This window comes from Cynoglossus semilaevis, chromosome 19 (assembly GCF_000523025.1).
Source record: "Cynoglossus semilaevis isolate Cse_v1.0 chromosome 19, Cse_v1.0, whole genome shotgun sequence".
NCBI classification, from domain to species: Eukaryota; Metazoa; Chordata; class Actinopteri; order Pleuronectiformes; family Cynoglossidae; genus Cynoglossus; species Cynoglossus semilaevis.
The window spans coordinates 1230836-1243691 of NC_024325.1; the positions used below are offsets into that span (position 1 = coordinate 1230836).

A 12856-nucleotide genomic window follows, 5' to 3' on the forward strand; every position below is an offset into this window, starting at 1 on the left:
GCAGGCACTTCGGGTGACGACGGCCTCCATGGGGACTAGGTGACTCTGTAGTCTGTGTCTTCCTCCGTCTTGTCAGTGGAGTTCTGCAGAGAACAATGACGGTGGAGATTCAGGAAGTTTCCTCAACAAAAACAACTGGCGACTGTGCAACACGGCCACCGAATGAATGCTGGCTTCATCTGAAGTATTTACCTTCTTGCTCAGCTTTACCTTTGCTTTTCTTCGTCTATCTGTGAAAAAGACATGCAGACGTTTTTTTTAATTGTAACGTCAAGTGCACTTCACGTGGGAAACGATATAAAAGGCCATGGAAATGAAACTCCTCTCTCCTCTTTTCCTCACCTCGAGATTTCCCAGAAACAGGCAGCATCCTGAAGATACGCATGGCTTGTTGGCCTTTGTTGACGCTCTTGTCTTTCACCTCCTCAATGTCAGGTAGCGAGTTCATTGCGCAGCGGAAGTTGGCTTTCCATGTCTTGGGGTCGCAGGCCTGACCCTCAATGTATTTTCCTGAGTGAGGGATTTTCTTTTAGTTGCTAAATACTAAAACATTTCAATCCAAAACAGAGGAATAGTTCTTATTTGCAGCTGTGTGCGTGTAGACGTCTCACCTGTGTGAATGGCCCACTTTTTGAAAAGACAGGCATCTTTGTCCATCTCCCAGCCGTGTCGAGCTGCATGCTTCCATGGGATGGAGAACATGGTCCTCTCCTGGAAAATTAAAAAAAAAAAAGTTTGAGAAATCATGCATGAAACTGACTTTAACTGCGTGTTCTGAGCGGTGTGTTTTTATTATTATTATTATTTTGTGTAAATGATAATCTCACCTTGTCCATCCATGTCAGACCACTGATGCATTTGGAGTCGATCATCTTCTCCAGCCATGGCCTCATCCTCATTCTTGTTACAGGCATGTTTGTCTAAACAGTCGGAGGAGTGAAGGAAACGGTTTAGACAAACGGGGAATGTGAGTGTGAGTGTGTGTGTGTGTGTGTGTGTGCGTGCAGGGAGGCGTGTGGCATCATGACAACTGAGGCAGTTAACAACTAACTGCAAACAGTGAGGGAGGCTTGAATAATACAAAACAAAAGAACCTTAACCGTTCGTCAGATTCGAGACATTTTCAGCTAAAGTCTCCAACGCGCTCGGAGAAGACACCGCTGCGTTATTAAAACGCAGCGCGCGCATTTTCTTTAAAATAACAGTCTCCGTAATGCAATTGTGTCTGTGTCTGTGTAGTCTGTGCCGCCCTCCACATCCATACATAACACGATCACTGCGCACTAAGTTTTAAGCATGGTGTGCATCCGCATGTGAAGTAATAAACCTATGGATCAAATGTGTTTTTTTTGACCTATGGATCAAAAAATTACAAAAAAATAATTTACAATAAAAAAACAAATCGATACTTCTTAGTAATGCAACACAAGTAGCTTTATAATAATAGTAGTAATAATAATAATAATAGTTATTATCCAGGCACTTACATGCTTGGTTTTCTGTCCTTTGGAGAATCGGCACAGAAGGTAATCAAAGGGGTTTGATGTATTCCTCTCTCGGTCTTTGGTCTGTCTATTTGAAGACTGAAGTGATATCTACGCAGCTCTGTTTTTATACTGTTTTCTACGGCGGGTTTTCCCCGGGTGGAGCGTTGTCGGGGCGCGTAACACTGTAAAAAGTGCACGCGGACGCAGCGTTGTGCACAATAACATCCTTGACCTACACTAAAGTAACTCCCAGGTTCTCAAACAATACAGTTTTAGTCATGACAGTTTGTTGTTTTGTCCCAAAAAATGCCTAGAAGTAAAAATAATAAGATTTTAAACAGTGTTTAAAATCTTATTATTTTTTACAGTGTGCGGCGCACATGCGCATCTGTGCCGCTTTACTGCAAGAGGAGCATTTCCGAGAAGTCACGTTGCTGAGAGCAGGGAGGAAGTTAATGTCAATACAGGTTGTATACAAGTGTTTGGTGCACGTAGACGACCCTGACTCTTACGCTTTAAGTTCGCTTTGTTTTTATTGTGCATATCATACATCCACACCGCAGAAATTGCCGGATATGTCTCACATTGCTCATGCTGTGTTTGTGAGGTTTTGAATTAGAATAACGAGATACTGATTATAAAGTGGAAATATTTGTGCACAATTATTATTATTATTATATCGTTTTAATGTGAACGAGTTTAGTTTTTTGTTTGTTTGTTTAAACATTAATTTGCATATAAATGGAGAGCAGTCACACACTGTCACACGCTGGCAATCGTCTCGCATTCTTGCTGCGCTCAGAGCCAGGCACGATCACCCTGCACCGGACCTGCCCTTTGATATAAAATGAAACTTATCAGAGAAATGGAGCATTTACAAGAAATGGCGCAGTAATTTTCAGTCACCGATAGAAGGCGGTGTTGGGTAGACTGCAAAAGTAGGTCACATGAGTGAAGTGAACATCACCAGAAAAATACACAAGAGCCACCACAGCAGCTGCAGCAAGGGTGGAGTTTTTATTGTTGTTTGTATTATTATCATTACACGTTTGCATTGGTGAAGTACACAGAAGGTAGCACAGCATCGCGTTTCGCACCAGCAACAGAAACTTAGAGCGTACATGACCATTTCCGTGTTTTAAAAGTATAACGTGTTGAGTGAGGATGAGCGAAGTTAGGAATTTGGTCGTTTTATATACAGCAACAACAGTACCACGATACAGGGCAAGGAATAACTCCGCACTTTGGCTTTTTCCCGCCACCTGGTGACGTCATTAGAACACGGTGCTCTTTGATAATACATCCCTGAATAGACAATTGGCTTGATATCACAGCAATTGCACACGTGGTTCAATTGGAGGATAAACATAAAGGGTATATATATATATATATATATATGTATATATATACAAACACACACACAGCAGGGATGGTTTTGTTTGGTTGGAACAGCGAAACGTCAGAAACGTCATGAATATTAGTTTGGACAGTCTACAAACGACAAATGAACGTGGGAAAACTGCTGTGCGCCGCGTCATCGGTCTATTTATGGGGCTTCCCGATGCGCGGTGCCGCGTCCCCTCGCGGAGCGCGTGCCTGGCTAAGAGAAGTGTAAGGGAGTTTTCCTGTGGAGTTTTTTACCCGCCGTCAACCTGTGGGTTTTCCCATCTGAGGTAGAAATCTGGATTTGTAGGGGAATATCCTCTCGTTTTCCCAACGTGGTGGAAGCTGTACAGGCTCGCTCCCGAATGTTCTATGTGAAAAGCGGGAGGAAAAAAAAGAGGTAATTACCTGTTTTGAAATGTGCCCAACAGGACAACTATTAGCCCCACAGCAAATATTTATCTTTATATAAACCTAAATACACACCAAAATACCATTATGTCATTGTTATTCAAGGTAACATTAGCAGTTTTCGACAACAGATTCCCTGAGAGACATTGTTAAATTGATGTTATTGGTTCTTCAATTAGTTTAACCGATCACAAAATTAGGGCGTTGACTCCGAAAAAGTCTGCAAAAAGAGTTGCATTGTCAAAATGTGACAAACCAAATATGACTTCTTACCTGAAGGCAACACGGTACCATAGAGTACTCCATTAGACGTAGGAAAATTGGATGAAAGTGAAGTAGTTGTCACTGTGACGCAGCACGACATTTTACGCAACCAAATGTGATCGCTGCATTTTACCCATTACCCAAGATTTTGTCATGTCATAATGGAGGATTAAGTGTTGTTACATTTTGTTACATCATCTCCCATTTAGCTGTTTTTTGTTCTGTTTTTTTTTTTGCAGGATAATGCACTGGGCTGATCACTGAGCACAACTCCACTGAGAATTATAGATCTTGATTGGCCCTCCAAGGTCAACCAGTCATTTGTTCACATTTGTGCTTGACAGCAAATCCAATGGAAAACGCAGGTTACTGTGGATCTTCCTGAACACCTCCAAAGATCTAGTGGAGTCCATGCCTTGTTCGTGCGGGGCTTGAGGCTAGTACAATATTAGCCAGGTGGTCGGCTCTACTCTATTTTTTTTTTTTTTTGTCTAATCTACGTACACCTAAAGATTTGAAAGTTTTCACTACTTGCTACCTTAAAGAATAAGACGGAAACGTCAGGGTTTGACAGAAGACAAGGTGTTGTTGTTTCCCCTCTTTCTCTGGACCAGGGGTGTCAAACTCAAACTCACAGTGGGCCAAAATTAAAAACTGGGACCAGGTCACCATCCAAACTTAATATTTATTGAAAAAGTGATGGCAGTTGTGCATGTTTTCCCGTCTCTCCAGATCTGTAATGTAGAATTGGCATGTTTTCCTGTCTCTCCAGATCTGTAATGTAGAATTGTTTCATATGGAAACAAACTTTAGTTTTGTGTAAACACTCAATCTGGAACAACCAAAGCTTTACATTATAAACACAACACAGAAATTAAATTTGAAATCATTTTTTCGAGATCCTTTTTAATGTCAATCTTTTCTTCACAGGCCAAAATTTAATTTTTTTTTTAAAAATGATGCGCTATAACATAGCTCATACACCGCTTATACTACAAATCCAGTCAGTATATAGGTGCTATATACTGGTGGGCCCACTCTAGTACACATTTGATATGATCTCGCGGGCCAAATATAATTACACCGTGGGCTAGTTTTGAGTTTGACACGTGGATCAAATCAAATCCCTTGTTTTTTGCCTAGAGGAAAATAGTGTTATTATTTATAATAAGCCTTTGGACTTTCGACTGTGTATACACATTTTACCACTGTTTTTAGTCTACCAATGTAAATTAATTATCACATGTATATACTTTGACATTCTTTGTGTATTTCAACAGCAACTGTCCAACACTTTGGGTCGGTAGTCTTTATCAACGCTACACTTGTAGCCCCTACTGGTTCTAATTCTTGTATGTAATGACTCATTTCTAGCTTTTTGGATAACTATTGTTGGCTTTTTTTATCTCTAATATAAACATTATCTTGTCAGCAGAAACTTTTTTTTTATTTGCAATTTGTCTAGTTTTGAAAAAGACTGTGTTTTGTTTTTTGAATTTAGAGAAGTACCTACGTCATTTTAGGGAAAATGTCTTATTATGTGTTTCTTGTTTTTCTGACTTCAAACCCATCAAAACAAACTATGTGAGTAGCATCATATCAGTCTAAAACGAGTTAGCACCAAAATAATCCAAAAAAGAAATTGTGTTTTTAAGTGTGTACATCCCAGGTACAAGAAGGACCAGAAGAAGAATGTACAGAAAGTGATGCTAAGATCATTTGGAAACCGTTGGTTCTAGATCGCTCTGCTCTGTAAGATATAAAGGTAAGTTGATGTTCTCCAGGTAAGAATGTTGAAGCCACAGTGCTCTAATGCATTTTTGTTTTTAGTGGAACAAAAGACAATCAAAGGCCATCACAGGTACACTAGATCAAAGCAAGATTAAAGAACAACCTCCATTTACCAGTTAAACCTAAAGAAGTTGACTATTTTTATGTCTACAGGCTGCAGTTGACGTCTAAGGACGTCAAAGAGGAGCTGGTCGTTTAAGGTGAACACCTTTACATTTTTTTAAATGCCTAATTTAAATTAAGTTGAATGTCAGCAGAATTAGTGGAGCCCTCTCTTAAAATACAGTGTGTTCAGTTTCAATTAAAACTGTAGACATGACCTTTTTTCTATTATTATCAATGTTCATTAAATGTAATATAAATTCAAACAAAACTGGGGCAAGATAATGAGGTGTGGCACGATCGTTTTAGCAACTACTGATTTTTTTTAAATGTACTTACTTCATGGCCCTGTTGTTAGAGGTCAAAATATATACTTTCAAAATAAAGAAAACAAAATATAATGTGACAGAGTTGCGATATAACTTCGACGATCACGGTGAATGCCCAGTTTTATGTTGTTTTTCATAGACACAGACCTGCGCAGCGGTGTTTCCAGGTTTGTGTTGCGTTGCTCTTGTGAAGATATTTTGAGCATGTTTGAAAGTCAAATTTGTACCTTGCGTTATTGCTTTGAATTGCTGGACTGAAAACATCCGTGTCATTCATTATTACAGAACTGTAAAACGTGTTAAAATCAACCGAAGTCCAAAAAAAAAAAGAAATGTAACAAATGTAAGGGTAAGACTGTAGAATATACCTATATACAGTATAATTTCTACGTCCCTATACGTCAGCTTCCCCTCCTCATCCGCTCCGACACTTATCAGCCCATCTCAAGGTTACTCGAGTTCATTGGGCGTGTCCTGTTGTACCACGTGATCTTCATGCAAAATTACCCTGTGTCAACTCTGTAACGTGTAGGCTGTATTGTGATGTTCTAAAGGGCCACCTCACCTTATGTTAAGGTTTTTTATTATCATTATTTTGATAATCATGCAGTGTAAAAAAATATTCTAAGGATAATATACCAAGGACAATCACTTGGGAATTTTCTGATAAAACGTTTACAAATAAAAATGACATCAATTATAATAGCAATGTATAATCATTCCCAATAACCTTGGTGGGTCAGTGCACCGTCGCCTGTCAGCAGCCAACTAGGTGAAGGTGGAATGGCGGATGCTTCAGTGACCCCCCTCAGAGGGCTGTTTCTTTAGTTAACACATTCCGTATGTTTTTCAGGCGAAAGCTGCACATTTAAACCCGGCAGGACGCCGCCAGCCCCCACTCAGATAGGTCTCCCTCTGTGGTGTGTGGTCGCAGATACAGTGTCACCCCCCTCCTTCCATCTCTTCTGCCTCCCTCCCTCCCTCCATCCCTTAATCTCCCGGATTGCCGGCAACTTGCTGCAGTAGATGCTGCGGTTGTGAGCCGCTCCTGCACCGGGACATCTGACTCAATGATAAAGAAATGCTCGCATTCGTTTTGGTCTCTGGGTCGCTCTGGATTATATTAGGTGAGTGAATATATATATATATTTTATATGCAATCCTCTTCCTGGATTGAGCGCTGGTTTACGGCTTAAGGGCGATGCACCTGTCCCAGGGAGTTAGACGCATTGTGGGCCATTCATTACCGGCTTCTTTGCTTTATTTACCGAGGGCTGCGGTGTCGGCGGAGATGGTCCTCCGTGTACTAATGTCCTGCTGTTGGTGCATGTGCATATTTCATATAATAATACAGTTTATTTGCGAAACGATGCAGACGAGAAAAAGCCATATGAATTGTATGTATGACGCCCAGCGTTTTTTGGAGGAGCTACATTTTGCAACGATTTCTACTTGGTTCATCCTCTTATCGGCTCCTGAGTGTTCAAACATGCGGCTGAACTTGTTCATTTTCGCAGTCAGATTCAAACTGTATTTTTCATCCATTCATGAATTCATTCAAATTTAAGTACTAAAAGGAAATGCCTGTCTGACTTTAATGCCAAACGTATGTAACAGAGGCCGGCCTGATGCTAAGGTCGTGTGACATTGTGCGTAGCAACCGGCCGCACGTCATTCATCGCAACCACTATAACGCACACGTCCTTCAACGCTGTGTGTGTCTTTTTCTACACAATAAGCTGCTGCGCTGTATTCACTTTAAATGCGCAAAAACCCTCGGGGATTTTATTTCCCATAATGCCCAAATACTCTGCATTCTCCCTGCTACAGTATGTCCTCCAGTTCCTCCGCCATGCCTCAGTGATGGAGGATGGGGGAGGAAGAGCAGGATGACGCGCCTCGTGTAAAACGCGGCTGATTGGCCGGAGCTGTCCAACAGAGAGGTGGTGCTGAAAGTCCTGCGGCCTACCGGCAAACGGGAGAACACGCCGTGCTCTGCTGTAAGCGACACCGCCGCCAGCACCGGCTTACAAGGCGATTTTACAGGCGTCGACACGCATCTGCCAAGGCTGCGTTTTACAGCAGTAATGGAACACAATTGAATGCGCCACTGTGAGAGGCGGAGAAAGGGTTTTGGTTTCAAGGTTTGTTCTGCAGGCTTTCAGCAACAGCTGCTGCTGCTGCGCCGCATGGTTGCTATGTGACGAACGACCACAAGCCAAGCAGGGGGCCGGGAGGTGGGGGTGGGGGTTTGGTCGGCTCATGAATATTAACTTTTGCCAGGTACAGTGTTGCAGGTGTTGCATAGTTAATGATGGCTAGTATAGGCAGTCAGAATTGATCAGCAACAAAGTCTAGTGGCAGCAGGACTTTAACCATAGGATTTCATTTCATTTGTGATGAATGACTGTAACAGGGCATATTGTGTTGGTGAAAGGCAACATTTTACACACAGCCTACATACCGTTCTCTCGAAGTGTAATCAGTAAGGTCAGCTGCCCTGGGTGCTTTCAGTCCTACATACCATGCAGCTGCAGATGAGTGTCTCTATGCTGGTTCAGCATGTAGTACATCCTGTACTGGTCAGTAATGGTAATGTAGTTAACATTGTCACACTATGAATAATATTTCCATTGTCGAATCCACCTTAACACCTAATTTGGTAGTCAAATCCGGCAGGGAGTAGCCACATGTAAATGTGAAGATATAAAGTCAGTCTATTGTACAAACAGTTAAATAATATGTGGTTAAAAAATATATAATATATAAATGAACATAATGTGAAGGTTATAAGAAGAGCAGAAGTAGAAATAGGTGATGAAGTCAGGTGAAAAGAGAAAGGAGCCTGTATATGTGTGTGTGTATGTATGAGTGGGTGGGTGCATGGAGGGAGGGAGGGAGGGAGGGAGGGAGGGAGGGAGGGAGGGAGGGAGGGAGGGAGGGAGGGAGGGAGGGAGGGAGGGAGGGAGGGAGGGAGGGAGGGAGGGAGGGAGGGAGGGAGGGAGGGAGGGAGGGAGGGAGGGAGGGAGGGAGGGAGGGAGGGAGGGAGGGAGGGAGGGAGGGAGGGAGGGAGGGAGGGAGGGAGGGAGGGAGGGAGGGAGGGAGGGAGGGAGGGAGGGAGGGAGGGAGGGAGGGAGGGAGGGAGGGAGGGAGGGAGGGAGGGAGGGAGGGAGGGAGGGAGGGAGGGAGGGAGGGAGGGAGGGAGGGAGGGAGGGAGGGAGGGAGGGAGGGAGGGAGGGAGGGAGGGAGGGAGGGAGGGAGGGAGGGAGGGAGGGAGGGAGGGAGGGAGGGAGGGAGGGAGGGAGGGAGGGAGGGAGGGAGGGAGGGAGGGAGGGAGGGAGGGAGGGAGGGAGGGAGGGAGGGAGGGAGGGAGGGAGGGAGGGAGGGAGGGAGGGAGGGAGGGAGGGAGGGAGGGAGGGAGGGAGGGAGGGAGGGAGGGAGGGAGGGAGGGAGGGAGGGAGGGAGGGAGGGAGGGAGGGAGGGAGGGAGGGAGGGAGGGAGGGAGGGAGGGAGGGAGGGAGGGAGGGAGGGAGGGAGGGAGGGAGGGAGGGAGGGAGGGAGGGAGGGAGGGAGGGAGGGAGGGAGGGAGGGAGGGAGGGAGGGAGGGAGGGAGGGAGGGAGGGAGGGAGGGAGGGAGGGAGGGAGGGAGGGAGGGAGGGAGGGAGGGAGGGAGGGAGGGAGGGAGGGAGGGAGGGAGGGAGGGAGGGAGGGAGGGAGGGAGGGAGGGAGGGAGGGAGGGAGGGAGGGAGGGAGGGAGGGAGGGAGGGAGGGAGGGAGGGAGGGAGGGAGGGAGGGAGGGAGGGAGGGAGGGAGGGAGGGAGGGAGGGAGGGAGGGAGGGAGGGAGGGAGGGAGGGAGGGAGGGAGGGAGGGAGGGAGGGAGGGAGGGAGGGAGGGAGGGAGGGAGGGAGGGAGGGAGGGAGGGAGGGAGGGAGGGAGGGAGGGAGGGAGGGAGGGAGTCAGAGTGGGTGTGGTGAGCGTCTGCCTAACGTCTGTCGCGCTGATAGTGGTGTGATACGGTGGCCACTCAGGCTCAAGCTTGGCCCAAACGCTTCTCCTATTGCTTACCTCAGCTTAACAGCGGAGGGGAAGGTAATCGGTAGATTGCAGTGATGAGGTGATGCGATATCCTGCCTAAGGGCTTTTGAGTCACTCCACACCTACACACACAGACACACCACTCTGGCTCGCCGGGCCGCCTCTGACGCCTTTGTGAGTGCTGCCTTCCTAGACCACAGCTGCTTTGACCCATCTGCTGTACAATGCTGTCTGATTTGCCTCCCACCAGCCTTTCACCGAACTGTACTGCGTTTACTCTCTCTTGAATTTTGCGTCTTTTCACCAGTTAAAGCACGGTGCATTTCCGACAGCTTGTGTGATTTATTTTATCAATGACACCACCATCAGTGGTTTGTGCATGATTGTGAGAGCCGTAGCGTGTCGGTGGCTGAAATGTTGTTCCCTAGTAACGACAAGTGATGAAGAGATGCTTTTTATAGCAGTGGAGAAGGTTGATAGTTTTCAAGTGATGTGCTGGGGTAATAAAACCATAGAAGGATGACAACAAAGAAGCAAAGATTATTGTAAAAAATATACATGAAATTGAATGAAAGCCCCAAATACAGTGTCCTTAAATTGAAAGCAGTAGTGAGGTTACCACTGGTCATCTGTCTCTGTGCTAATAGGGTATAATCTTTCCGGGCTGGACTCTAATCATTTGTGACGTTCCTCGGATGGGCCGATGGGGCGGGACTTAAGGTTGCCTTTGCACTACTTTAAGCCTCTGGGGTCACAGAAGCAGTTGAAGGGCTTTTTACAGGCTGTCATGCTGTGTCTGCACAAAAAGGAGAAACGTTGCTGTAGGAATCCTGTTCTGGTGTTATTATTATTATTTTCTTAAATAAATATATTCTACATAAGCTAGAATCCACAATATTGGGCTGTAAAGACATTCACTTGTGATGAGTTCATTTTCAGTGCTAATGTATTGCTTATAATACAGCATGTTCTTTAAACAGCTGGGTTATTTTGAATAATGCTTAGGCAAAAATGCAAAAATTCCGTTCATGTCCAAAATTTAGACTCAAATGTTGATTTCGAGTCGATTTTTGTGCACGTTTTAGAACATTTTCTCACAAACCCAAATTCTCTTTATTTGCAACTTTTTAACATCTGTATCAGGGATGTCAAACATACGGCTCGCAGGCCACAAACAGCCCGCTAGGGGGTTCAATCCGGCCCACTAGATGAATTTTGAAAGTGAAAACACTTCGATGTTTTGTCCAATTTTATTTCTTTAAATATGAATATTTTCTAATATATTTGTACTTATTTGCAGGAAAACAAAGGGGGGAAACATGAACTTGTTGTTATTCATAGGTGATTATGTTGTGATTGTACTTGGCATCTGATCAGGCTGTATGTGGCCCCGGAACCAAAATTCCGTTGTCATTTCCATTCTTTATTTCCATTTTCGAGCATTGCACCCACACGTTATCACAGATGGTATCGCTGAATATCTGTGGTGAAGTCCCAGTAAATTAGCAACCGAAAGCTTTTTATTAAGTGGCTTCAGAAAGATGATCTGTCCCAGTGGATCTTCATACCGCTGCTTAGTTCACAGACATTCAAAGAGAACACATTTGTAAAACGGTGCATGGTGTCAAACTGAGGGTTGGGGATAAGAGGAAAGAAAAAACGCCGTTGTTAATTTAACACCTCTTCTCTGATCATCAGGTCTATTTGCTGCTGCTCATATGCCAATGCGTCTTCTGTCAATAGTTAAAGCATCTCCTGTGCACAGCGGACCTACAGCTGAAGTCCATATTAACGACCACAGACACCAGTTAACTGTGAAGTCATTTAGAAGACCCATTAGCTAATTGCCCGAGCTGTTAATGCTGCAGTTTTTTTCCCCCTGCAGGAGCGGCAATACTCACTCAGTATTAATGGTGTCATGTACTTGTCATTTCACATGTTAAATGCAGAGGTCACTAAGTTCTCATTATGACAAAGGTCATCCCTGCTGTTCTTCTTCTGCAGCTGAGACAACAGCCTTTGGAGAAGACTGAAGGAAGGAGGGTTGCGGGGGGGAGGGGCTTGACCCTGTGTCTCAGGCGATGTACTTGGGTTACCATAGGACAAAAGTAAGAGTAAGGGATGAGGACTTATCTGACTTGAGATTAATATTTTATTGTTTCCATAAATTATAAATTGAACAGTAAATATTGATCTCTCTGACAGTAGGCCCTTAATGTCTAGAAGGAACGCAGTATTGGCAGAGACACACAGTTTAAGTCTGTACCTTTCAAATATAGACGACAAAAGGGAAAATAACTATTCGGCCGAAGGTTTAAAAGTTGTGATCGTCCGGTGAAAATTCCATCCATCCATCCATCGATTTTCATCCGCTTATCCGTTACTGGGTCGCGGGGGCAACAGTCGCCCCCCAAATCACACTGCACCGTACCAACCCCCCTGAACCTTCCTGCAGGTGGTGAGTCCACTGGAAGGTACCAACCTCCCTAACCAGGATTCGATCTTGCCCAGGAGGTGAACCCTGGGGTTCAACACCAATGACAGAGACATTGCCTCTGGGCAAAAGTGCCACCTGGTGAATTTTCTTACATTGAATATTTAAGTTGTGTATCAGTTTGTGGCAGTTAGCAGATTGGCATCAAAGTGAATTGTAATAATAATTAATAATACAGTGGGCGGACAGGAGCATGTCAGGGGTCAAGGTCAATGACTGTCGCCATGGCAACGTTGGTGTTCACCAACTGCTAAACTGCATTAATTACAGCTGTCAATCACATGTGGTGGCCAATCCAATTCACTCTTTAACTCTCTGTCAGATGATTGATTTCATTGTTAGACATTTGACGAACAGTTAGCCTCATGTTACATGGATTTACGTGCGCACGTCATCGCCAGTGGAACCCGTGGGTTGCTGTTAACCCGCCTCGGTGGCTCCACAGTTTTATTCAATCGGGTCAGGATCAGTACAAGTTCCACCTTTGATTGGCTGGCAACTGATTGCACTCGTACTCGTGGTATGTTGTCAGTTTCGAAATCGGCCTCTAAAATGGGTC

The 12856-nt window shown here is 44.7% G+C and overlaps 2 protein-coding genes across 7 annotated transcripts in view; one reads left to right on the forward strand and one right to left on the reverse strand.

Annotated features, from left to right (window-relative positions):
- Positions 1–1644, reverse strand: part of irf1b (interferon regulatory factor 1b) — a gene marked incomplete in the record, with an annotated part of 3163 nt that extends 1519 nt beyond the window's left edge. Inside the window, 6 exon segments of one of the 2 annotated variants that reach the window (XM_008332200.3) lie at positions 46–83; positions 193–230; positions 343–510; positions 612–711; positions 828–920; positions 1488–1644. In XM_008332200.3, coding sequence (XP_008330422.1) covers positions 46–83; positions 193–230; positions 343–510; positions 612–711; positions 828–914 — 431 coding nt within the window. 2 annotated transcript variants of the gene reach the window in all.
- Positions 1645–4317: 2673 nt separating this feature from the next.
- Positions 4318–12856, forward strand: part of acsl6 (acyl-CoA synthetase long chain family member 6) — a 28746-nt gene continuing 20207 nt past the window's right edge. Inside the window, exons 1-4 of one of the 5 annotated variants that reach the window (XR_003052858.1) lie at positions 5201–5310; positions 5376–5406; positions 5490–5536; positions 6621–6894. Coding sequence is in view for 1 of the 5 variants with exons in the window: in XM_025065537.1 (XP_024921305.1) it covers positions 6849–6894 (46 nt within the window). In the remaining 4 variants the exon portion in view is untranslated. Of the gene's footprint in view, positions 5537–6620; positions 6895–12856 lie in introns of all 5 variants that reach the window. The other 4 variants (XR_003052859.1, XR_003052860.1, XM_025065537.1 and 1 more) reach the window with 4 other exon arrangements.